The sequence below is a fragment of the Scyliorhinus torazame genome, chromosome 15 (assembly GCF_047496885.1).
Source record: "Scyliorhinus torazame isolate Kashiwa2021f chromosome 15, sScyTor2.1, whole genome shotgun sequence".
Classification (NCBI taxonomy): Eukaryota; Metazoa; Chordata; class Chondrichthyes; order Carcharhiniformes; family Scyliorhinidae; genus Scyliorhinus; species Scyliorhinus torazame.
The window spans coordinates 11,488,811-11,513,645 of NC_092721.1; the positions used below are offsets into that span (position 1 = coordinate 11,488,811).

The 24,835-nt window shown below is 48.2% G+C and overlaps 1 protein-coding gene across 2 annotated transcripts in view; it reads left to right on the top strand.

The window, feature by feature from the left end:
- The window catches only part of LOC140391522 (solute carrier family 15 member 1-like), a 65,949-nt gene that overhangs the window by 13,044 nt on the left and 28,070 nt on the right, over positions 1-24,835 (top strand). For both annotated transcript variants that reach the window (XM_072476096.1, XM_072476097.1), the window contains exons 6-16: positions 2,874-2,973; positions 8,817-8,907; positions 10,480-10,560; positions 13,935-14,017; positions 16,631-16,717; positions 18,641-18,730; positions 21,335-21,379; positions 21,476-21,508; positions 21,610-21,698; positions 23,138-23,219; positions 24,497-24,619. In XM_072476096.1, the coding sequence (XP_072332197.1) occupies positions 2,874-2,973; positions 8,817-8,907; positions 10,480-10,560; positions 13,935-14,017; positions 16,631-16,717; positions 18,641-18,730; positions 21,335-21,379; positions 21,476-21,508; positions 21,610-21,698; positions 23,138-23,219; positions 24,497-24,619 (904 nt within the window). The remainder of the gene's footprint in view (positions 1-2,873; positions 2,974-8,816; positions 8,908-10,479; positions 10,561-13,934; positions 14,018-16,630; positions 16,718-18,640; positions 18,731-21,334; positions 21,380-21,475; positions 21,509-21,609; positions 21,699-23,137; positions 23,220-24,496; positions 24,620-24,835) is intronic.

Consider the following 24,835-nt stretch of genomic DNA (forward strand, 5'->3'; position numbering starts at 1 on the left):
TGATATAGAGGTGCCGGAGAATGTGCAAGAAAGATTTACAAGAATGATACCTGAACAGAGAGTTCATAGAATCATAGAATTTACAGTGCAGAAGGAGGCCATTCGGCCCATCAAGTCTACACCAGCCCTTGGAAAGAGCACCCTACTTAAGTCCACATCTCCACCCTAACCCAGTTCCCCCACCTATCCTTTTTGGGCACTAATTTAGCATGACCTATCCACCTAACCGGCACATCTTTGGACTGTGGGAGGAAACCGGAGCACCCGGAGGAAATCCACACAGATACGGGGAGAACATGCAGACTCCACACAGACAATGACCCAAGCCAGGATTCGAACTTGGGTCCCTGGTGCTGTGAAGCAATAGTGCTAACCACTGTGCTACCGTGCCAGCCACTTTAAATTATCAGGAAAGATTGATCAGTCAGGGGTTCTTTTCTCGAGAATGCAGAAGCCGAGGGGTTGCCCTGTAAAATTAAGGAAGGTTTGATAAGGTTGGGGACCAAGTGCAATGTGTCCAAGTTTGCAGATGACACTAAGATGAATGGTAAAGCAGAGGATACCGGAAGTCTGCAGAGGGATTTGGATGGGTTAAGTGAATGGGCTAGGGTCTGGCAGATAGAATACAATGTTGACAAATGTGAGGTTATCCATTTTGGTAGGAATAACAACAAAAGGGATTATTATTTAAATTATAAAACATTAAAACATGCTGCTGTGCAGAGACCAGGGTGTGCTAGTGCATGAGTCACAAAAAGTTGATTTACAGGTGCAACAGGTGATTAAGAAGGCAAATGGAGTTTTGTCCTTCATTGCTAGAGGGATGGCGTTTAAGACTAGGGAGATTATGCTGCAATTGTATAAGGTGTTTGTGAGGCCACACCTGGAGTATTGTGTTCAGCTTTGGTCTCCTTACCTGAGAAAGGACGTACTGGCGCTGGAGGGTGTGCAGAGGAGATTCACTAGGTTAATCCCAGAGCTGAAGGGGTAGGATTAAGAGGAGAGGTTGAGTAAACTGGGACTATACTTGTTGGAATTTAGAAGGATGCGGGGGGGATCTTATAGAAACATATAAAATTATGAAGGGAATAGATAGGATAGATACGGGCAGGTTGTTTCCACTGACGAGTGAAAGCAGAACTAGGGGCCATAATCTCAAAATAAGGGGAAGTAGATTTAGGACTGAGCTTAGGAGGAACTTCTTCACCCAAAAGGGTTGTGAATCTATGGAATTCCTTGCCCAGTGAAGCAGTAGAGGCTCCTTCATTAAATGTTTTTAAGATAAAGATAGATAGTTTTTTGAAGAATAAAGGGATTAAGGGTTATGGTGTTCAGGCCAGAAAGTGGAGCTGAGTCCACAAAAGATCAGCCATGATCTCATTGAATGGCGGAGCAGACTCGAGGGGCCAGATGGCCCACTCCTGCTCCTAGTTCTTATGTTCTTCTAAAGTAGACATAGAGAAGAAGTTTCCACTTGTTGAGCAGACCCAAAACCAGGGGCTATAACATGTGTTTGTATATAGATAGTTACTCATGAATTTAATAGGCAACTCTGGAGAATTTTATTTACCCAAGAGAATGGTGCAAATGTGAAACGTGCTACCACCAGGGGGAGCTGTTGTTGTTTCAAGGCAGATTTTTCATCCATCCCCATAGCAAGGTCTTTCCTGGAACAGGTCGCTAGTCAGTCGCCAGGAGTGCCACTCCACATCGAGCGTGGCTGAGCAGGAGTCTCTCCCGCTCTTATCGCCAGCCATTGCCGTGTTTGGAAGGACTTTGCAGCTTGACGCACTCAGCCAGTTTGACCGTGTTATGGACCTTCCTTGGCCGTCGAATCATGGGGTATCCCTTGAACCCGGAGCTTCTGGCTCAGAGGCTGGGAAGCTACCCACTGCCTCACAAGGCCTCCACCACATGGAGGAGTTCAGGTGAAATAGCGTAGGTGCATTTAACAAAAAGCTCGATAACACATGAGGGGGAAAGGAATAGAGATAATATTGATCAGGTGAGATGAAAAGGGGCAGGGCTTGCGTGAAGTGTAAGTATTGGCTTTGACTAGTTTTGGATTCAATGCCCTATTTCCGTCCTGTAAATCTTTCTCTGCAATGGTCCGTGTACTTTTTGTTGTCAGCTGCTGCTGGCTTTATGAATATTTTAGTCAGAGGCAGCACGGTGGCGCAGTGGTTAGCATTGCTGCCTCATGTCACTGAGGTCCCAGGTTCGATCCCGGCCCTGGGTCATCGTCCGTGTGGAGTTTGCACATTCTCCCCGTGTTTGCATGGGTTTCGCCCCCACAACACAAAGATGTGCAGGGTAGATGGATTGGCCACGCTAAATTGCCCTTTAATTGGAAACAAAAAATGAATTGGGTACACTAAATTTATTTTTTTAAACCAAAATGAATATTTGGTAAATTATAGCATGATGTTTAATATAAACTTCAACTGAGATTTCTTATCATTCCTTCAAGGTTTGAGAGTGGATGTTTTTTTAAAAAAAAGTAATTTTAATCAAAATTAATATCTATGGTGAAATCAGAACTGAGAGATTTGCCAATAATGAGATACTGCAAGTTAAGGATGAAAGACTTGGGGCAAGGGGGAGAATGCTCCTGCTCCTCTTTGAAGCAGGGCAGTGCGATCTTTTACATCCGCCCGGAAGGTGCCGCTGGCAGTGTTGCTCTCCCTCAGTGCTGCACTGGGAGTGTCAGCCTGGAACATGTTCTCAAGCCCGTGGAGTGGGTATGGAACCCATAAGCATCCGACCCAGGAGAGAGATTTCTACCAACTGAGCCACAGAGAATACCTGATGATATTAAATTCTGTCAATGTTTGTAAATGATGATATAATTCAGTCGCTCTTGTTTCCTTCAGAGCTTTGGCAATGGTCGGTCTGATTCTTATTGCTTTTGGGACTGGTGGCATCAAACCTTGTGTCTCAGCGTTTGGTGGAGACCAGTTTGAAGACAACCAGGTAAATACAGATATTAAGTTTGAAATTAATTTTTATCGGATGTTAAATTAGCTGGAAAGAATGTTTTCCTGGAACGGTTGCGTAAAGACGTTATTCAAGCCGAGAGGCGTTGGTCCAGATTTTGCTGTGGCGGCCTACCTCACAAATGGCCTGTTGGGGGTTAGTCCTGCTTCTTCAGCCTGCAGCTCAAAAATTGTTTTCCCTATGTAGCGCACAATGATTTACGAGAGAGACGAGAAGTGATGAAGTCGATTCAGGCTTTATTAAGCGAGACTTGTCCCCAGCAGCTCAGCAACAAAATGAAGCGGCGGGGAGAAGCTCGGGTTCTTATATTCCGCCTTCAGGGCGAAGCCAGGAGTCGGCAGCCAACCAGGACCCGGGATCTGTCAGCCAATAGCATCATGGCTTCACAGTCCCACATGACCCCTAATACATACCACCACATTCACCCCTTGTTAAAAAGGAACCCGGCGGGGTGGTGGTTTGCATGGTTGTAGGGGGTTACAAGGCTGGCCCTGGAATGAAAATTTCGGACATGTTACTACAGTTTTAGCCCTACACTGGGCTATGTACAAGTTTGTGAAAACTATTTACAATATTAGCAAAAAAAAATTTTTTGTTACAACAACATTCTTGTCACGCGGATTCAACGAGCCGAGCGGGCGGTCTGGTCTTCCTCGTCGATCACCTCAGCCCCGGTGGTGGTGCAGGTGCTTGTTCAGGCGTTGTCGTCTCCGGGAGCGTTTCGGTGTTTGTTCCTGTTTTACTCCTGGGCGGGCACGGGAGGAGGACCGATCCCCCCGGGAAGGGGGCGGTCGCGGGGTGCGCCGGTGGCAGGGAGGGGATGATCGGTGTCGGGGGGGTGTGTGTGTTGCCGGCGGGCGCCAGGTCCCGCAGGGAGACCGTGTCCTGTCGGCCGTCGTGGTACGCCACGTAGGCGTACTGCGGGTTCGCGTGGAGAAGGTGAACCCTCTCGACCAACGGGTCCGATTTGTGCGCCCGCACATGTTTCCGGAGCAAGATGGGTCCTGGGGCCGCCAGCCAGGTCGGCAGCGACGTTCCGGAGGACTTCCTGGGGAAGACAAGGAGGCGCTCATGAGGCGTTTGGTTAGTGGTGGTACACAGCAGCGACCGGATGGAGTGGAGAGCTTCCGGGAGGACCTCCTGCCACCGGGAAACTGGGAGATCCCTGGACCGTTGGGCCAGTAGGACGGTCTTCCAGACCGTGCCGTTCTCCCTCTCTACTTGCCCGTTCCCCCGGGGGTTGTAGCTGGTCGTCCTGCTCGAGGCAATGCCCTTGCTGAGCAGGAACTGGCGCAGCTCGTCACTCATAAAGGAGGACCCCCTGTCGCTATGGATATACGCGGGGCAACCGAACAGTGTGAATATGGTGCCAAGGGCTTTAATGACTGTGGCCGCTGACATGTCGGGGCAGAGGATGGCGAAGGGGAAACGAGAGTACTCGTCCACCACGTTCAGGAAGTATGCGTTGCGGTCAGTGGAGGGGAGGGGCCCTTTGAAATCCAAACTGAGGCGTTCAAAGGGGCGGGAAGCCTTGATCAGGTGCGCTCTATCCGGCCTGAAAAAGTGCGGTTTGCACTCTGCGCAGATGTGGCAGTTCCTGGTGACTGTACAGACCTCCTCCACAGAGTAGGGGAGGTTGCGGGACTTTACGAAATGGTAGAATCGAGTGACCCCCGGGTGGCAGAGGTCCTCGTGGAGGGCTTGGAGGCGGTCTATTTGTGCGTTGGCATATGTGCCGCGGGATAGGGCATCAGACGGCTCGTTCAGCTTTCCGGGACGGTACAAGATCTCATAGTTGAAGGTGGAGAGCTCGATCCTCCACCTTAAGATCTTGTCATTTTAAATTTTGCCCCGCTGTCATTATCGAACATGAAGGCTACCGACCGTTGGTCGGTGAGGAGAGTGAATCTCCTGCCGGCCAGGTAATGCCTCCAATGTCGCACAGCTTCCACTATGGCTTGGGCTTCCTTTTCCACTGAGGAGTGGCGGATTTCTGAGGCGTGGAGGGTCCGGGAGAAAAAGGCCACGGGTCTGCCCGCTTGGTTAAGGGTGGCCGCCAGAGCTAAGTCGGATGCGTCGCTCTCGACCTGGAAGGGGAGGGACTCGTCGATGGCGCGCATCGTGGCCTTTGCGATATCCGCTTTGATGCGGCTGAAGGCCTGGCGAGCCTCTGTCGACAAGGGGAAGGTAGTGGACTGTATTAGCGGGCGGGCCTTGTCTGCATACTGGGGGACCCACTGGGCGTAATATGAAAAGAAACCCAGGCAACGTTTCAGGGCTTTGGAGCAGTGGGGGAGGGGAAATTCCATAAGGGGGCGCATGCGTTCGGGGTCGGGGCCTATTATCCCATTGCGCACTACGTATCCCAGGATGGCCAACCGGTTTGTGCTAAAAACGCACTTTTCCTCGTTGTATGTGAGGTTCAGGGCGTTAGCGGTCTGGAGGAACTTTTGGAGGTTGGCGTCGTGGTCCTGCTAATCGTGGCCGCAGATGGTTACGTTGTCGAGATAGGGAACGTGGCCTGCAACCCGTGCTGGTCAACCATTCGGTCCATCTCCCGTTGGAAGACCGAGACCCTGTTTGTGACACCAAATGGGACCCTTAGGAAGTGGTATAGATGCCCGTCTGCCTCGAAGGCTGTGTACTTGCGGTCACCTGGGCGGATGGGGAGCTGGTGGTAGGCGGACTTGAGGTCCACGGTGGAGAAGACCTTATACTGGGCAATCCGATTGACCATGTCGGATATGCGGGGGAGAGGGTACGCATCTAGCTGCGTGTACCTGTTGATGGTCTGACTATAGTCTACGACCATCCTTTGCTTCTCCCCGGTCTTTACTACTACCACCTGGGCTCTCCAGGGACTATTGCTGGCCTGGATTATGCCTTCCTTCAGCAACCGCTGGACTTCAGACCGAATAAATATCCGGTCCTGGGCGCTGTACCGTCTGCTCCTAGTGGCGACGAGTTTGCAATCCGGGGTGAGGTTTGCAAACAAGGACGGCGGTTCAACCTTGAGAGTTGCGAGGTCGCAGATAGTGAGTGGGGGTATTGGGCCGCCGAATTGGAATGTTAGGCTCTGCAGGTTACACTGGAAATCTAATCCCAGTAATGTGGGCGCGCAGAGTTGGGGAAGGACGTAGAGCCTGTAGTTCTTAAACTCCCTCCCTTGCACCGTTAGGTTCGCGATGCAGAACCCTTTGATCTCTACGGAGTGGGATCCTGCAGCTAGGGAAATCTTTTGCGTGCTTGGATGGATGGTCAGAAAACAGCGCCTTACCGTGTCTGGGTGAATAAAACTTTCTGTGCTCCCGGAGTCGATCAGTAATGGCGTCTCGTATCCGTTGACCAGCACCGTTGTTGTCATCGTCTGGAGCGTCCGGGGCCGCGGTTGATCCGAAGCCAGTCGTGGTAGTAGTGTCGCGGCGTCTTCTTCGGACCCCGTGGAGCCGTCGATGCTGGGGTCCTTTGTTGTCAACCAAGATGGTGGCGTCCATGAATCGCACGCGGCCGGGGGTGGACAAAATGGCCGCCCCCATGGATCGCACATGGTCGGGGGTGGACAAAATGGCCACCCCCATGAATCGCACGTGGCTGAGGGGTCACAAGATGGCGGCGCCCATCCTCCCCTCATGGTGCCCGGGACCCCAAATGGCAGCACCCGCGGGGTCGCACATGGGGCGCTGGGGGGGGTTGGGGAGCGTTTGGGATGTGCTGGGCTCATTCTTCTCCGGGGATTGCGGCGACCCCCCGGGACCGGCACACTGCCGCGTAATGACCCTTCTTGCCGCAGCTTTTACAAATAGCTGCGCGGGCCTGGCAGCGCTGCCAGGGGTGTTTCGCTTGTCCGCAGAAATAGCAGCGGGCCCCCCCGGGATGGTCTGGCGCTTTAACCGCGCAAGCTTGCGAGGGGGGGGGTTGTCGCGACGGGGGTCCACGGAGCCCAAGGGGCTGCCGCGCGGTCGGGGCCGTAGGCGCGGGCGTTTTGCGAGGCCACATCTAGGGAAGCTGCAAGGGCCAGTGCCTCTGAGAGTCCTAGCGACTCTCTTTCTAAAAGTCTTTGGCGGATTTGGGGAGAGTTCATACCTGCCACAAATGCATAGCGAATTAGCATGTCCGTGTGTTTGATCGCGTTCACCGGCGGGCAGCTGCAGCCCCATCACAAAATTAGCAGCGCGGCGTAGAATTCCTCTAGCGACTCTCCGGGACTTTGCCGTCTCGTCGCGAGTTGGTGGGGCGCGTAGACCTGGTTCACGGGGCGAATGTAGATGCCCTTCAGCAATGCGAGCGCCGTCGGGAAATCCTCTGCGTCTTCTATGAGAGGGTAAATTTCCGGGCTTACCCTCGAATGCAGGACCTGCATTTTCTGGTCTTCTGTGATCCGGCTGGGGGCCGTTCGGAGGTAGCCTTCAAAGCATGCTTGCCAGTGTTTAAATACTGCTGCCGAGTTCGCTGCGTGGGGGCTGATGCGCAGGCATTCCGGGGCGATCCGGAGCTCCATAGTCTTTTAAGCTCGCTTAATAAATTGTAGCGCACAATGACTTACTAGAGAGACGAGAAGTGATGAAGTCGATTCAGGCTTTATTAAGCGAGACTTGTCCCCAGCAGCTCAGCAACAAAATGAAGCGGCGGGGAGAAGCTCGGGTTCTTATACTCCGCCTTCAGGGCGGAGCCAGGAGTCGGCAGCCAACCAGGACCCGGGATCTGTCAGCCAATAGCATCACGGCTTCACAGTCCCACATGACCCCGAATACATACCACCACACCCTATAACCATGCAGACCTGTGAGGGTTATGGGGAATCTCAGACCTCAGTGAAGAGTGGGACCAACAGTCTATCTCCTTAACCAATGAAGGTTTCAAGATTGAGAAAGGAGCAAAATAATAATAATAATCTTTATTAGTGTCACAAGTAGACTTACAATAACACTGCAATGAAGTTACTGTGAAAAGCCCCTAGTCGCCACATTCCGGCACCTGTTCGGTTACACTGAGGGAGAATTCAGAGTGTCCAATTCACCTAACAAGCACGTCTTTTGGGACTTGTGGGAGGAAACCGGAGCACCCGGAGGAAACCCACGCAGAAACGGGGAGAACGTGCAGACTCCGCACAGACAATGACCCAAGCCGGGAATCAAACCCGGGTTCCTGGCGCTGTGAAGCAACTGTGCTAACCATTGTGCTACGGTGCCGGCCCAAAATTGATGGAGAGGGAAATTGGGTGATTCAGAGTCAAATCCAGGATAGGGACAGTGAAACAAAGAGAGGGAAAGAAAGATTGAATGAGGCAAGTGTTAAAAAAAAGGGGAAAGTAAGAAAACATTTTAAAATCTTAAACATTTTTAATGTATCTAATCTCTAAGAACAATTTGCTACCTGTTGGAATGAGATTCCACAGTTTCAATTGTTCGCTTTCTAGGCTGGGGAGGTTGAGTGGCGTTGCAGGAACAGAAATCCCCTCGATGCTCAGTTAAGTAACTTTCTATGGTGGGTTTAATGAGTAATTAGTGCACAAATACAGCAATCCTTGAAATGTACTGGGTGGTTGAGGGCGTCTGCGAGGCTAACAGCGGAGGAGAGCTTGTGGCAGTTCACAATTCATGGAGAATCTCATACTCACCACAAGTTCCAGGAGGATTGGCATTTCAATAATGGCCAGGTCCATTAAACTCACCATTAGTTTGGGAGCGAAATCCGGGCAGCAAATGACAATGGGAGATGCTTCAATGTCCTTGTGTTACAGAGTGAACATGAATTTCTGTAAATATCTCAAAGTATTGCTTCTGCTGTTGATGTCAATGTTCTTTTCCCTCTCTCCGAAGGTAAAAGAAAGGGGCAGATTCTTCTCAATTTTCTATTTATCAATCAATGCTGGAAGTCTCCTTTCTACTATTATTACTCCCATCTTGAGAGGTAGGCAAAAGTTGTCTTCACTTGTTAAAGCCAGAATCAAAGTCAAACCATAAATTGCAAAATTGTTGCTGGAAAAAACAAAACAAAACAATGAAAGGAGACCATTCGGCCCATCAAGTCTACACCAGCCCTTGGAAAGAGCACCCTACTTAAGTCCACATCTCCACCCTAACCCAGTAACCCCACCTATCCTTTTTGGGCACTAATTTAGCATGACCTATCCACCTAACCGGCACATCTTTGGACTGTGGGAGGAAACCGGAGCACCCGTTGGAAACCCACACAGATACGGGGAGAACGTGCAGACTCCGCACAGACAGTGATCCAAGCTGGGATTCGAACTTGGGTCCCTGGTGCTGTGAAGCAATAGTGCTAACCACTGTGCTACTGTGCCAGCCACTTTAAATTATCAGGAAAGACTGATCAGTCAGGGGTTCTTTTCTCAAGAATAGAGAAGCCGAGGGGTTGCCCTGTAAAATTAAGGAAGGTTTGATAAGGTTGGGGACCAAGTGCAATGTGTCCAAGTTTGCAGATGACACGAAGATGAATGGTAAAGCAACAGGTGCAGAGGATACCGGAACCCACGCAGACACAAGGAGAACGTGCAAACTCCATATGGGCAGTGACCCAGGGCCGGGATTCAAACCCGGGTCCTCAGCGTCGCAGTCCCAGTGCTAACCACTGTACCACATGCCAACCCCCCCCCCCCCCCCCACCCCCCCCAGCACCTTTTTAAATGCAAGGAGTATTTCTACCTCTTCCACATTTTTAGGCAGTGAGCTGCAGATTTCCACCACCCTCTGGGTAAAAAATATCCTCCTTAACTGCCCTCTAATCATTCTATCAATTACCTTGAACCCACCTCTCCTGGCCTGTCTGCCAATGGAAATTGGTCCTATCCACTCTATTCTGGCCCCTCAAAACTTTGTACATCTCAATTAAAACTTTGCTGAGCCTCCTCGGCTCCAAAGAACATAGTCACAGTCTACCAGTCTTTCCTCATAATTAAAATTCTCCAGTCCTGCCAACATCCTCTCTTAGTCTCCTCTCTGGCGTGGCCATTTCCTTCTTCTAATGTAGTGACCTGAACTATACGCAGGACTCTAGCTGCACTCCTGTTTTATACGTCGGGTATAACCCCCCTGCTGTTATATTCTATGGCCTGGCTAATAAAGAAATGTATTCTGTATACCTTCTTGAAAGCTTCATCTGCCTGTCCTGTGACCTTCAGGGATCTATGGACATGCACTCCAAGGTCTCTCTGTCCCTCTCTATTTCTCAGCATCTGTCCATTTATTATATATTCCCCTCCCCACATTTGACATCCCCAAATTCATTCCCTCACACCTTCCTGGATTGAATTCCATTTCCCATTTTCCTGCCCATCTTGACCATTCCATTGATATCTTCCTTCAATCTCCGACCTTCTTGCTCATTATCGAGCTTACAGTTAAATGTTATATCGTCTGTAAACTTCGCAATCGTGACCTCTATATGTTACGTCCTTATGACCACTTTCAGGCCATTTTCATTGTTCTTTCCCTCTGACCCTGATTACTTTACATGTTTTAGGTCTACATTGTGGCCGGGTGCCCCAAGCATGTTACCCTGTGGCCTTTGGAGTTCCAGGAGCCCTAATGGCAGTTGCTTTACGTAAGTCTTATAAAAGCTCCTTTCTCTAGAAACAATTAGATAGATTACCACAATCCGTATGATATGGAAAATGTATTAACTACCAGGTGCTCTTGCAGTCCACCTTGTGGGGATGGCAGAGGTGGTGTATGTGCAACCTTTGCTCACCAGTGGCACCTAGCAGGAAACCATGGGCACACGGCCTAACATTTTCCCGCCTATTCATTTCTATGAATGGAAAATGATGTGCTGCGCGTGCCATGGGTTGTCCACCCTCCAGATTACTCTGAAGTCTCCAGGAATTGCAGATTGATCTCCTGAAATCAAAACCCAGGAAAAGAATCATGGCGCATTCAAAAAAAAAAAGGCCCGTTTTCTTTTTCGCTTTCTTTGAATCCGCTCATTCAGGATTTCAGAACGGACACAGCACAGAAGGGGATCATTCACTCTATCATGCTCGTGCCAGCTCTAGGATCGCCAACCCTCCAGATTGGCCTGGAGTCACCAGGAATTGAAGATCAAATCTTCCGGACACTGCTGCCTGAGATCCTGGAGAGAAAAAAAATCATTGGGACATTTAAAAAAAATGCTTTGAAGATTTTTCTTCAAACGTTTCTCTTCACCAGGCATAACATTATTGAAAATGGGAGGGGAAAAAGGCTGTTTGGCTGACAGTCAAGTGTCATCCAATTGGATAGTTTGCTTTCCATTTGGTGTAGGAAGGGAGTGGAACACAAGGGTGGACGTTGATGTGTTGGGTGCTCTGCTACACAGACGAACCAACATGGTTGCAAATGGTACAACTCAGTTTTGTTATTAACATTTATTTACAGTGGTAAACTGGTTACTGAGGTTCGATCATAACCCTAGAATCTGTGGACCTATTCCAAATACTATCTTGTAGTGGCACTCAGCACATGGTGGATGTCTGAGTGGCTTGCTATGAGCTCTGTGCCCTGCGCTGTCTCCTGCTGGAATGCCCAGGAAGTGTCGTGTTCCCTGTTTTGTACTGTGTATGCTCTTGCCTGTGATTGGCTGTGGTGTTGTGTGTGTGTTGATTGGTCCGTTGATCTGTCCATCAGTATCTATGTATGTTTGTGCTATGATGTTTACCTGAATATCATGACATCCCCCTTTTTTACAAGAACATGTGCCTACGTGGTTATAAATAGAGATGTGTAGTGAGTGCAGCTGAATGTGTGTGTGTGCAATATCTACAGCATGTACATGGGGCTAAACTATATACAAGGGGCGATGTCGGGTGCGACATAACAACGAGGTTGTACCATAAACAAAGAACGGGAAAATGTTGAACGACAAAAACGAATTCCTGTAACGACAAGGAAGAACAGAACCATATTAACACAGTGGTATTATGAGTTCAATGTACAAACAGGCTCATAAGTCCAGTCTAGTAGGTGGGCGACGAATTCGGGTTGACCGTTAGGGTGGCACACCATTCATCACCCGGATTGACAGTGTTAACTTGCAACGGCTGGTGGGTCCTGGCTGGAGACATCCGGTTCCCATCAATGACCACAACACGGAAGGCGTCCCGGTCGTCTGTGTCACTGGTCTGGATATCGTCTGGGCACGACTCGTAGTAAGGAGGCTGAATGGTCCGCACGTCCCTGCGAGGTTGTCGGAGTTGGGGAACATTGGCAGGTTGAGCTGCTCGACAGCAGGCAGCGTAGTGGCCCATCTTGCCACAGCGGAGGCATTGTTGGTTTCTTGCTGGACATTGCCGCTTTAAATGTGTGGCTCCGCAGTTGCCGCACGTCGTGACGTCATGGCGCTCGTTGCGCCACCGCGCATGCACAGTTCGGTCTTGCGTCGAGCGCGCCTGCGCATCACGTCCCTCTATATCGATGTCATTTTTGGCGCGCACAAACGCGGGAGGCCTCGAAAAGCGCACAAAATGGCCGCCCTCGTCCGGGCCGCGGGCCGGGAGGAACTCAATCACCTGGACCCGTTCGGCCTCGTAGGACGCCTGCCTCACCGTTGCGGCCACGTAGGACCCCTGCCGCGCCGATTCGGCCGCCTGAAATTGTGAGTAGCGGCTAGTCGTGTTTTCATGCAGGACACAGGCTTCGATTGGGGAGGCTAGGGTGAGGCCTTTTATTTTTAAGAGCTGCTGGCATAGGGTGCCCGAGGTGACCCCAAAAACGATCTGGTCCCGAATCATGGAATCGGAGGTGGTGTCGTAACCGCAGGACTGCGCGAGGATACGGAGATGCGTAAGGAAGGATTGAAAGGGTTCATCCTTACCCTGCAGGCGCTGCTGGAAGAGATACCTCTCGAAACTCTCGTTGACCTCGACGTTGAAGTGTTGGTCGAGTTTGAGAAGGACCGTCTTGTACTTGGTCTTGTCCTCACCTTCCGCGAATACCAGGGAGTTGTAGACATGGATGGCGTGTTGACCTGCCGTGGAGAGGAGGATGGCGATCTTTCTGGTGTCCGAAGCGCTCTCCTTTTCATTGGCTTCCAGGAAGAGCTGGAAACGCTGTTTGAACAGCTTCCAATTAATGCCGAGGTTTCCAGCGACTTGTAGCGGCTGCGGTGTGTTGACGGTGTCCATGGTGCAGGATGGCAGATTCCGGATGATTCGTAGGTAGGTCCCACAGTTACTCCTGGTACTATGATGTGTTGGGTACTCTGCTACACAGACGAGCCAACACGGTTGCGAATGGTACAACTCAGTTTTGTTACTAACATTTATTTACAGTGGTAAACTGGTTACTGAGGTTTGATCATAACCCTAGAATCTGTGGACCTATTCCTAATACTATCTTGTAGTAGCACTCAGCACATATGGATGTCTAAGTGGCTTGCTATGAGCTCTGTGCCCTGAGCTGTCTCCTGCTGGAATGCCCAGGAAGTGTCGTGTTCCCGGTTTTGTACTGTGTATGCTCTTGCCTGTGATTGGCTGTGGTGTTATGTGTGTGTTGATTGGTCCGTTGATCTGTCCATCAGTATGTATGTATGTTTGTTCTATGATGTTTACCTGAATATCATGACAGACGTGTTGGCCGATTAATAGCCGGAGAATGGGGGACAAGCCACTTGATAAAACCTCCAGGACTACAATCACCGTTGACAACCCTATTGAAATAGCTATCCAGTTAATCCTACCATCCCGCATACAAATATTTTGGGTCGGTGCGGTGGGGGGACCACAGAGGGCTGTTTGATCGGGTGGTGTGTACGTGAGGGTTAGTCGATGTAGAACCCCGAGGAGATACCCATTCAGAGCTGGCAACCATGTGCGATTTCCCAATATGCATTCTTGGTAAAGTAAGATTCCACGGACTGGGAGCAATGAGGGATGTATACATTTAATCTTGAACCATCCAAAGCAATTATTATCCAATAACCATGTCATTTATATGTTTCAGTTGTATTTATTGGAGGAAGTTCTTTGTACAAGAAGTCTACTCCCCAGGGGAATATTATGCTTAAAGTGTCCAAGTGTATTGGGGTAAGTGATGGAACTAAAGTTCGTTACAACTGAGAGATCACACCAGTGTGGAACGCGTTTTTGCAGATTTAGTTTCTCCTGAGGTTTTCATAGCAAAATTATTTTTTTAATCATTCACTGGATGTGTGTGCTCACAGACGTGGTCGAAAATTACTGTCCTTAATTGCCGGGACATTGAAGGGGACAGTTAAGAATGAATCGCATTGCTGTGCGTCACATATGGGCCAGCCTGAGAAAGGACAATGTGAACCAACTTTTTTTTAAAGATAATCTGGCAGTTGTATACTCACCCTGAAGAAGAGCCGTTTTTATAACCCCAAATGTATTTACTTAACTGAATTTTAAATCCCCAGCTAGCACGGTGGGATTTCAACTCTTTTGATCATTGCTCCAAGCCTTTGAGTTACTATTGCGACACATATCACTGTACCACCATCCTCTTTTAATAGCAATAGTACAAGTAGACTGAATCTCTTAGGAACCAAATCCTGCATCCTTGCAATTTGTGTTTGAGATATAATTCCCAGAGACACCATATCAGCCTTATTTACACACTTTCCATTTCCTCGGTTTGTACGTTGAGTCTCAAATGCCTGAGATTTCTCAATGACTGAGAGAATGCTGGTTGCTCTTTAACTTGCAAATGTTCAGGTAGTTCTTTATCAATGCTGGTGTCTGCTATTGTAGAGGTCAAAATATAGAAAAACTCCAGTGTTGTGTGCCATCTAGTGGGGCGCTCCGGAACTCACTTGGTCTAAGTTATTGTATGAAAGGTCATTCGCTATGCCCATCCAGCATGTCTAATAGTGGCACACCTCAAAAAGAACATAAGAATTAAATAGTCCTTTGGTAACATGGTGATATGCCTGTAAGCAATATTGTAGGCGGCTGGCGGTGCGACCTTCAACCAGCAGGTGGCGGTACAGACCCACCATGCGGTCTCCAGACAAGGGTTATGTGACAAGGTACTCAGATATAAGTGTGAGCACATTTGGTGATCGGCAGATGGTTATAAGATGTACAAGTGGACAGATGTGCACCAGGGGTAGTTCCAGGGGAGTACAAAGAAACTCCATGATAACTTGCTCTGTAACAGATCGCTGTCTTACCACGTGTGATTTAATAAAGATCCTGGTTTGGTCAAGTCACAAGTCGTTTGGGAGATTCCTTGCCTGACATTGAACACTAAACCCAACAGGTAGCACAGACTTTATTGCTGAAAAAGGAGACATGCTGTCGAAGCTTTTCATCTTTGACTCATCAGGACAGAATCACAAGAATTCCAACTCTCAAAGGGAACAACAATTTGTACTGCATGAGAAGCGGATGCTAATTGGTTGGCAAGTGGGCTCAAATTGCTAAGATGCATCGCAATGGCGAATGCACCAGGCAGTAATTAACTGCCAAGCATTTGTTTAAATGAAAACCAGGCAGGCTGACTCTGACTGATCAAGCCATTGCCATGGGGAATGAACCAGCGAATGGCTGTTCCCCAAGCTTTTTAGTTGAAAAATGTACAATGCCCGGACATATTCTTTCTTTAGCAGTATGTCTCTTTCTTCAGAAACATAAGAATTGCTAGATAAAGTTCAAAATCCATCAATTTCTCCTCTTAGTAGACAGTCAACTGATACAACATTAGTGGACATGAGGAAAGCAAACCTCAGTGATGGAGCGTTTGGGAGCAATTGAGGTGATTGACATATTTGCATTTGAACAGGAACTTAATACGTACATGAGGGGGTAAGAAATGGGCCACAGGATGTCCCAAAGTATCTTGCAGCCAATGACATACTGTTGCCGTGTAGCCACTGGTGTAACATAGGTCAGATGGCAGTCAATATATACACAGCAAGATCCCACAAAGAGCAGTGTGATATTCACCAGATTATCTGTTCTTGTGAGGGATAAATATTGACAAAGACATCGGGGAGCATTCACCAGCTCGTCTTTGAAATAGTGTCCATGGGACCATACAGCACAGACAAGGCCTTGGTTTAATATCTCCGCTGAAAGACAGCAGCACTGACACTGCAGCACTCCCTCAGTAGTGCACTGGAGAACATAGATCAATGTGTTTGAGCCTTTGAAATTGAAACCTCAACCCTCTGGCTCCGAGGGTGAGAGTGCTACCCGCTGCATCCTCGATACCAGAAAGATACGTTGGCAGCGTAAGGGGTGAGAGTTGGCTGGTGTGGGGCATGGACTCCGGCAGAAAGCAGTTGGGCTAAATGTCCTGTCCCTATACTGTAAAACTCTTTGTAATCAAAGCATGTAAAATTCTCTGTGTTCAAGGTAGGGGCCTCCAGAAGTTGGAGTTTGCCCCTGATGTCAAGGCCCCCTGCCCATTTTTCTTTGAATGCCTAATCCCTAAGCATGGAAGAAAACTGGGATTGGAAACTCAGCAAGTGGGACCATTGAGTATGTCAACCCATGTCTCACCAAACACACGCAGACTTACCATGTTCCTCCCCCCTGCACCACCACCCCAGTAACAGCATTCTTGTGACATGAGTACAGTATGAATAAGTGTCAGCTTCTCCCTTGCATGCTATTACAATCCGATGTAACATTGTCAATAATATTCACAAATTATTGGTTTCTTTTCAACAGTTCGCTATCAAAAACAGATTCAGGCATCGGAGTGAGCAGTATCCCAAACGAGAGCATTTTATGGACTGGGCTACAGAGAAATATGATGTGAGTTTGTAGGTTGGGCTTTTCGTCTGAAATAGTTTCTTCTATCATACCATCAAGCCTGGCCAGATCTTTGAAAGAGCTAGCGATTAGTACAACATTCTTCCCCTACAGCCCAGCAAATCTTTTCCCCTTCAAGTATTTATTCAATTCCTTTTCAAGCGTTCCTATCAAATCTGCTTCCACAATCCTTTCAAGCAGCGTGCTCTAGATCACAACAACTCGCAACGTCTCTGCTCTCCTCGGCTCATTTTGAGAATTACATTAAAAATCTGTGTCCGGTCAAATGGCAGTGTCAGTCTTTGCTGTGGTCATATAGCAGAGTCTTGACTTTGACCGTTAGTGAGACGTAGGGAATCACCTGACCAGCACTCGCTTCATTTTAAGTATATGACTACAAACGGTCCTGAACCTTGGGACTTATCCCTTCTTCCAAAGACCATGCTCTATCCTTCGTGTAGCTAACCCGTCGCCATGAATGTTCTTTTTTCCAGTCCTCTGAACTTTGAACTGGTCGCGGCGAACCCAGTCTTTCGAGGAGCCTGATAGTTGGTTCCAGATTGATGCACTTTTACATCATTCATTGGGTGTTAGGTGAACATAATGACCAGCTAACAAGGTGCTTACTGTTACAGTCCGTCCAGTTAGCTGTGGCCAGTGTCACCGCCAGGCCTAGCATCTCAGGCTGATCAGAGCCTGTTACAGACATTACTCTGGAGGGCAAAGTGGTGGGCAACAGAAAGGGGGACCGACCGAGGTATAATTGGATGACAGGCGTCACAGAGTAGCTGCAGACAAGCTACTGTAAACCTGTGAGGATGGCACAAATTAGGCGAGCGTGACATACGTTTCGAGTCTGGATGACTCTTTGTCAAAGCTACAGGGTCGCCCACACTCGAAAGGTGCTGTCAGACCTGCTGAGATTGTCCAGCATTTTCCATTTTTGTTTCAGATTCCAGCACCAGCGGTCATTTGCTTTTAGCTTTGACCATCACCCGCTGCTTCCTGCCACTCAGCCAATTCTGGATCCAATTTGCCAAAGTGCCCAGTCTCCCATGTGCGACCTTGTCAAAAGCCTTACTGAAGTCCATACGGACTACTTCAACTGCACACCCTCATCTCCACACCTAGTCACCTCCTCGAAAAACTCACTCAAATCTTTAAGACGTGATCTCCCTTTTGACAAAACCATGCTAATTGATTAATCCTTGCCTCCCCAAGTGGAGCTTATTTCTGTCCCTCAGAATTTGTTCCAATAGTTTCACTATCACTGAAGTTAGACTCACTTGCCTATAATTTCCTGGTTTATCTCTACCACCTTTCGTGAACAATGGTACCACTTTAGCTGTCCTCCAGTCCTCTGGCACCTTTCCTGTGACTCTCCTTATTTTGAACGCCTTTTTTAACCTTCTCTTATTTTCATCTGCTCTATGGCGAATAACCCCAGCTTCTCTCATCTCTGGTCCCTTTAGTAAATGTCCTCCAAGGCCATGATGTCGTTCCTTATGTGCAAATTAGCACAATGTTTAAGCTGAAATTTAATAACTATGCAGGTTGATGTTTTTAGTAATTGCATTCATAATATATGTCATATGGTATTTTTATTCTGCTAAATTTGAGGGGGTAAGGTGTTCAAACTCAGAGGGTAGTCATGGTAAGCATGTGAGCAGTTGTGTAAGACATGGGTAAACTCAATAATGGATGTGAGCTGTCCTCGGTAAGTTGGAGAATTGCACTTGAAACCAGTGGGTTTAGCTTGCTCGCTAAGGCTGTGTTCAGTGTTGGCTCTTGCTTATGGTGAGGGGTTTGATGCCACCAAGCCAGACAATCAACAGCCAAGACTTATCGCATCTTGGGAAATACACGGATCAGATAGGAAGCAATTTGCCTCGATCTCATGCTTGTTTTCTTTCTCGCCTGGTTTAGGAACATTTGATTGCTCAGGTCAAGATGGTGCTGAAAGTATTATTTCTGTATATCCCACTGCCCATGTTCTGGGCTTTATTTGACCAACAGGTAAGAAATAGGCATCGCCTACTTTAGGTTACCTGTGAAAAGTAACATCTTGAGCAGTTGATGGAAAGCAAATTGAAGCAGAGGTTATCTGTTTGATTATTTACCTCTTGTACCAATTGTCTTCCCCTCAAACCTGAAGTTGTGGACTCTTAGCTGAGGAATGGGTCAATGGCAAAGGAAACCTTTGATTGCATTCTTTCTAAAGATCAGCTCATCCTAACTCTAACCAAATCCTGTTGACCGATCACCCTCTGCGTGCTGGCCTGTATTGGATCCTGTTGCTCGTTTTAGCCTTAGTTTAATTGCTCTTATTTTGTCACCTTTGCTCTTGAGTCGGCAGGTATCTTTCTGATACCGCCATGTGGTTCAAGTCCGAGTAATGATTAATAATCCAACACACCGCTTAGTAAGAGTTAAATCAACGCTCATTTATTATATACAGCAATTAATACTTATACATTAATTCTACTTCTAAGCTATTTCCTACAACTAACAGGCCAATACTTAACTTTGGAAATGGCCCACCAGGTCAGGGAAACGAATGGCCTTTCGAATGGGTTCTGAGCCTGCGGGATTCAAAAGCTGGTACATGTCAATAGTCAGGAGTGCCTATCTGGTAGCAATCATTGGAGTAAAACTTACGTTCTCTTGTAGAAGGGTCTCGAAGGGTGCAGAGAGGAGAAGAAGGAGAAGAGAGCGATTTGACCTTGGCCTCTATTCTTATAGTCCCCAGGGGCTTCCCGCCTTTTGGGGCAGACCCTGTACCTGGTTCCAAGTGATTGGACTTGGTCCCAATCACTTGGTTCAATATTCTCCAATGCTGGAGCGATTCCTTGATCGAGGGGTGGTCACCCCCCTCTCTTTGTGTCAGCTCCTGCTGACGCCGAAAGGCTTTGTGTGTCCAATTTGTACCAATTGTTCCCAGGGATTGCTGATTAATATGCAGATGGCTGGTGTGTTGTCATGTTGATGGCTGTAGGTATCGGTTCTGTCTGGCTTCCCCAAAGGTGAATACACTGTTTTACCTGCAGCTGTCTGTTTGAGTCCTGTTGGCTGATTTTCCCATCAGCCTCTTCCGTTCGCCATTTTAAATCGGGGTTTGGCCATTCTAATCGGGAGCTAGCCATTTTAAGCGGCTACAATCCTGGTCCAACAAGACGTCAAAACACTCTATAAAACCTTTCTCATCTGCCTTAATATCTCCAATGTGGCTCGATTTCAAATTCAGTTTGATGATCACTCCTGTGAAATACCATGGGATGCTTTATTACATTAAAAGGTGGTATACAAATGCAGGTTGTTGTTGCTATATTGTTGAAGATAACATGGGGCATAAAAATGGGAGAGGACGAAACATCTGGGGTCCGTTCTTAGAGATTTACATTACACAAACTCTCCAATGCAGAAGCTCTTTTAGGTGGGAGAGTGGGGGCAGGGTCCTGTACAATCCATCTCTATAATTCTTGCACTTCATTGTAAATTCTTTGTAATTTGTTTCCCTACATCTTTTCCACCAGTTGGTTGCCTATAGACTACACTGAGCAATGCATTTATAACTCTCTTGTTACTTATCTCTAACCAAATAGGCTCTATCCTTGCCTCACTCTGGGGCAACCTCTCTCCTTTCCTACCTTTCCTAGTTCAGGAATATTTAACACCCAGGGCTGCCCTTCTTTGAGCCAGGTTTCTGTTTTAGCAACAGCATCATAGTTCCACACGGCAGTATGTGCCTGGAACTCACCAATCTTAGTTACCCCATGCATTCCACGCACATAAATATACTAGCAACCCTAATTTAATCTTTATTACTTTTTCATTTGCTCTGAATCCATCTAATGACTCAATATTCCCTGCTGTAGAGCTCTCTGTGTCTCACAGTATCGTGTGCCCCTTAGTATTCTTCTCTGATATTACGTCCTGCTCCTTAGAGGTAGTTTGAACCCTCGCCAATAACACTAGCAAATTGCCTCGGAAAGAACTGAGGTCCGGCTCTTTCTCAATGCAACCTGTCCAGCCTGTATAGGTCTTATCTTCCCAAGAAGGGGTCCCAATGCCCCAGGAATCTAAAGACCTACCTCCTGCACCATCTTTCTAGCCTGCATTCATCTGCTTCACCCCCTTCTTCTGTGCTCACTTGTACATGGTACTGAGAGTAATCCAGAGAATGCTATTTTTTGAGGTCCTTCTTGCTAATTTCCTAGCTAGCTCTCTAGATTCTGCAAGAACATATCCTTCTTTCTGCCTATGTCGCTGGCACCAATGTGGACCGTGACTATTGACTGTTCACCCTCCTCCCATCAGTTGCTCTGCATCCAATCAGTGACATCCTTGACTCTGGTACTGAAGGAGCATCATGCCATCCAGGATTCACCTCTGAGGCTGCGGAAACAGAGCCACGAAATATCCCCTCCACTGAAGAGGGAAAAAGGGATCTCAGTTTAGTATTTCACCTGCTGGGTGACATCCCTTTGAGAGCCCCGCACACCCTCAGTCCTGCACTGGGTGTCAATATTTGTGCTCAAGGGTCTGTGTTTGATTTAACTTATTAATTTACAATCTATTGTTAAGCAGTGCAGTCTTTAACAATTGTGGATTTTCTCACAGGGGTCAAGGTGGACCTTTCAAGCTACCAGAATGGATGGAAATTTTGTAAGACATTAATTAAAAACTTCAGCATTATGAATCTTACATTTCATTTTTTTTAACTGGACGAATACCTATTATTAAATACTTACTTTTCTTTAGGGAGGCCTCGACATTCAGCCTGATCAGATGCAGGTATGTAATTTAATGTGTCAAATCATCTCTCATGATGAATTCAGTAGCTGACTCTCTTGACGCACAATCCAATTCCTTTTGTCATTCTGATCTTTGTACAGACAGTCAACCCAATCCTGATTCTGATATTGGTGCCTGTCGTTGATGTTATTGTTTATCCACTGATCGCTAAATGCAAATTAAACTTTACGTAAGTATAGCAATCTGGCAAACAGATACTCCTTTCAGAATAATGGGATGGCACCGACCCACTTAAGCCCTCACCTCCACCCTATCCCCGTAACCCAATAACCCCTCCTAACCTATTTGGTCACTCAGGGCAATTTATCATGGCTAATCCACCTAACCTGCACGTCTTTGGACTGTGAGAGGAAACCGGAGCACCCGGTGGAAACCCACGCAGACATGGGGAGAACGTACAGACTCCGCACAGACAGTGACCCAGCGAGGAATCGAACCTGGGACCCTGGCGCTGGGAAGCCACAGTGCTATCCACTTGTGCTACCAGGCTGCCCGTTTCACTCCACGTTTGGTGACTGTGCCTTCCGCTGTCGAGGGTCAACCTTCTTTCCAAATCCTTACATGGCCTAACCCCGCTCCATCTCTGTAACATCATCCCAGCCCAACGACCCTTCGAGATCTTTGTGCACTGCCAATTCTGGCCTTTGTCCCAATTTTAATTGCTACACCATTGGTGGCTGTTACTCCAGCTGACTGGGCCCTAATCTCTGGAATTCCCACCCTAAACCTCCCTGCCTCTACATCTCTATCTTCTCCTTTAAGACACTCAGAAGAAATCACAATTAACACTTTGTGTCATGGACCCTTCATCGGAACTGAAAGGAGGGAGATTCTTAGAGTAAAAGAAACTGCAACAAAAAGTAACAACTTTAGGAACAAATTATAAAATCCATAGAGTTCTCTAGTGTAGAAGGAGGCCATTCTGCCCATCGAGTCTGCACCCATCCTCTGAAAGAGCACCCTACCTTGGCCCACTCCCCCCACCCAATTCCCATAACCCCACCTAACCTTTAGACACTAAGGGCAATTTAGCATGGCCAATCCCCCTAACCTGCTCACCTTTGGACTGCGGGAGGAAACCGGAGCACCTGGAGGAAACCCACGAAGGGAGAAAATGCAAACTTGACACAGACAGTCACCCAAGACTGGAATCGAACCCGGCTCCCTGGTGCTGTGAGGCAGCAGTGCTAACCACTGTGCCGTCCAAAACTGATGAGCTGGTGTGAAGGGGGGGTGCTTTGCATTGAAGTAATAAATATATGGAATATTAGGAAAAAAGAGAAAAAAGGGGGGGGGGGGGTTGAAGATGGAGGAGAAATGTCACAATCTAAAGTTGCCGAACTTGACTTTGAGTCCCCAGGGCTGCAATGTGCCCGACTGCTCCTCCAACTGCTCCTCCAGCTGCTCCTCCAGCTACTCCTCCAGCTCCTCCTCCAGCTGCTCCACCAGCTGCTCCTCCAGCTCCTCCCCCAGCTGGTGTTGGGCTTCAGTGCAGCATTGTTGGGTAGTCACTGTTGTGATGTCGGAAACACCATTATGGACAATGTTTCCTTGCTGTAAAATTTGATGTAGCATTTCATACCTGCGGTTTGTTTACGCTCCTTTCAGGCCCCTGAGAAAGATGACAGTCGGGATGTTTCTTGCAGCTTTAGCATTTATTGCTGCTGCTTTGGTGCAAATGGAAATCGATGTGAGTACCATAATTACAATGGTGACGTTGAGAATGAGGGGTGACTGCAGTTAACCGTGTTGGGCTGGTTCAAGTTCGTTTCAGACTCAGAGTAACAAGGGGCCGATAAAACTCTCTCTACAATCTCAGGAGCAACTTAGGAGAAGATGTGCCCACGAGTCTCAGCCTCCAAGTCTCTGCACCAATACCCTTTGTATTGATTCATAATCCTGAATTTTGGGTCAATTCCTTTGTGCAGTTATTTACTTCTCTTGTGGGAGCATCCCGTTCTAATGTGGCAAAAATGGGATTGGATCAAAGATGAGCAAAACACAAGGGGCTGGATTCTCCGAATTTGGGGCGATGTCCCCACGCTGGTGTGGGAACGGTGGCAGAAAAAATGGGGTAAAATGTCCACCGATTCCCCGTTTTGTTGGGGGCTAGCGAGACGGCAGCGTAGAGCACCCGGCTCCAGCTGCCCCTAGGCCCCAAAGAATTGCTGGGTCCGTGGCCGCGCACGGCGGCGGCCTGCAGCGGCTGCGCCGTCCTACATGGCGGAGGCCGCTCGCGGACCCGGCCCGTGAAATAGTGCTCCCCCTTTGGCCGGTTCGCGTGCCCCGGACCCTCCCCCACAGTGCCCCCAGCCCCTGATAATGTCCGCCCGCGGATCGGCTCTCCCCCCCCCCCCCGACTGTGGTGGCGCTGGACTGAGTCCGCAGCCGCCACCGGGGGGGGGGGGTGGGGGGGGGGGGGGGGCATTCTGCCTTTGCAGAATGTTCAATTGGGAACATCGATTCTACAAATCAAGGAAAGGTCTTTATAGACCTCCAGTCACACACAGAGTCCTCGATCCTTGGCACCAGGTCCGACTTACTTCTTGAACACAGACAGTGCACAATTTCAAAAGGAATTTGGATGGGTACTTGAGGGGGAAAGGGGTTTGCAGGATTCAGAGGATAGAGCAGGGCAATAGGTCTGACTGGATTGCTCTACGGGGAGAGCTAGCACGGATACGGTGGGCTGAATGACCTCCTTCTGTCTCTGAATGAAGTTAAGAATGATCATTTTGAAATTTGTAACAGAGACCTTTACAGCTCTGTGACTAGTGCAGACCTCATTGTGACACCTTAAAGGGAAGCTTTCCTTTTAGTCACTGAGGCATTGAAATAAAAAATCACCATTGCATCCTACTGATAGAATTGATGTTGTATAGTTCACTGTAACTATGGCGGTCTCAATTTCCATTAGGGTCAAGCTGAATGTTGCTTTGCTGCATCATCTGTCTTTTTTTCTTGCAGAAAACCCTTCCTATCTTCCCTACCGGTGAGCAGGGCCAAATTAAAATCATCAATGTTGGCAAGTCACCTGTTAACGTAGCACTAGGCGGAGTTTCCCCATCTCATTTACTGGCACCATCTGAGGTATGTAGTATTGGCGAAGCACCTTTCAACAGTCACACTTCAGTTTTACATTCAACAATACGTGTTACTCGACTCCTTTAGGAAAGACGATCGTCACACCTGCTCCCAAATGTTTCACAAAATAAATGTTGACATGAATGCAATCGTTCGCGGACCACCGCAGCGCAGAAGCAGGCCATTTGGCCCAGTGTACCTGTGCTAGCTCATTCAATCTCT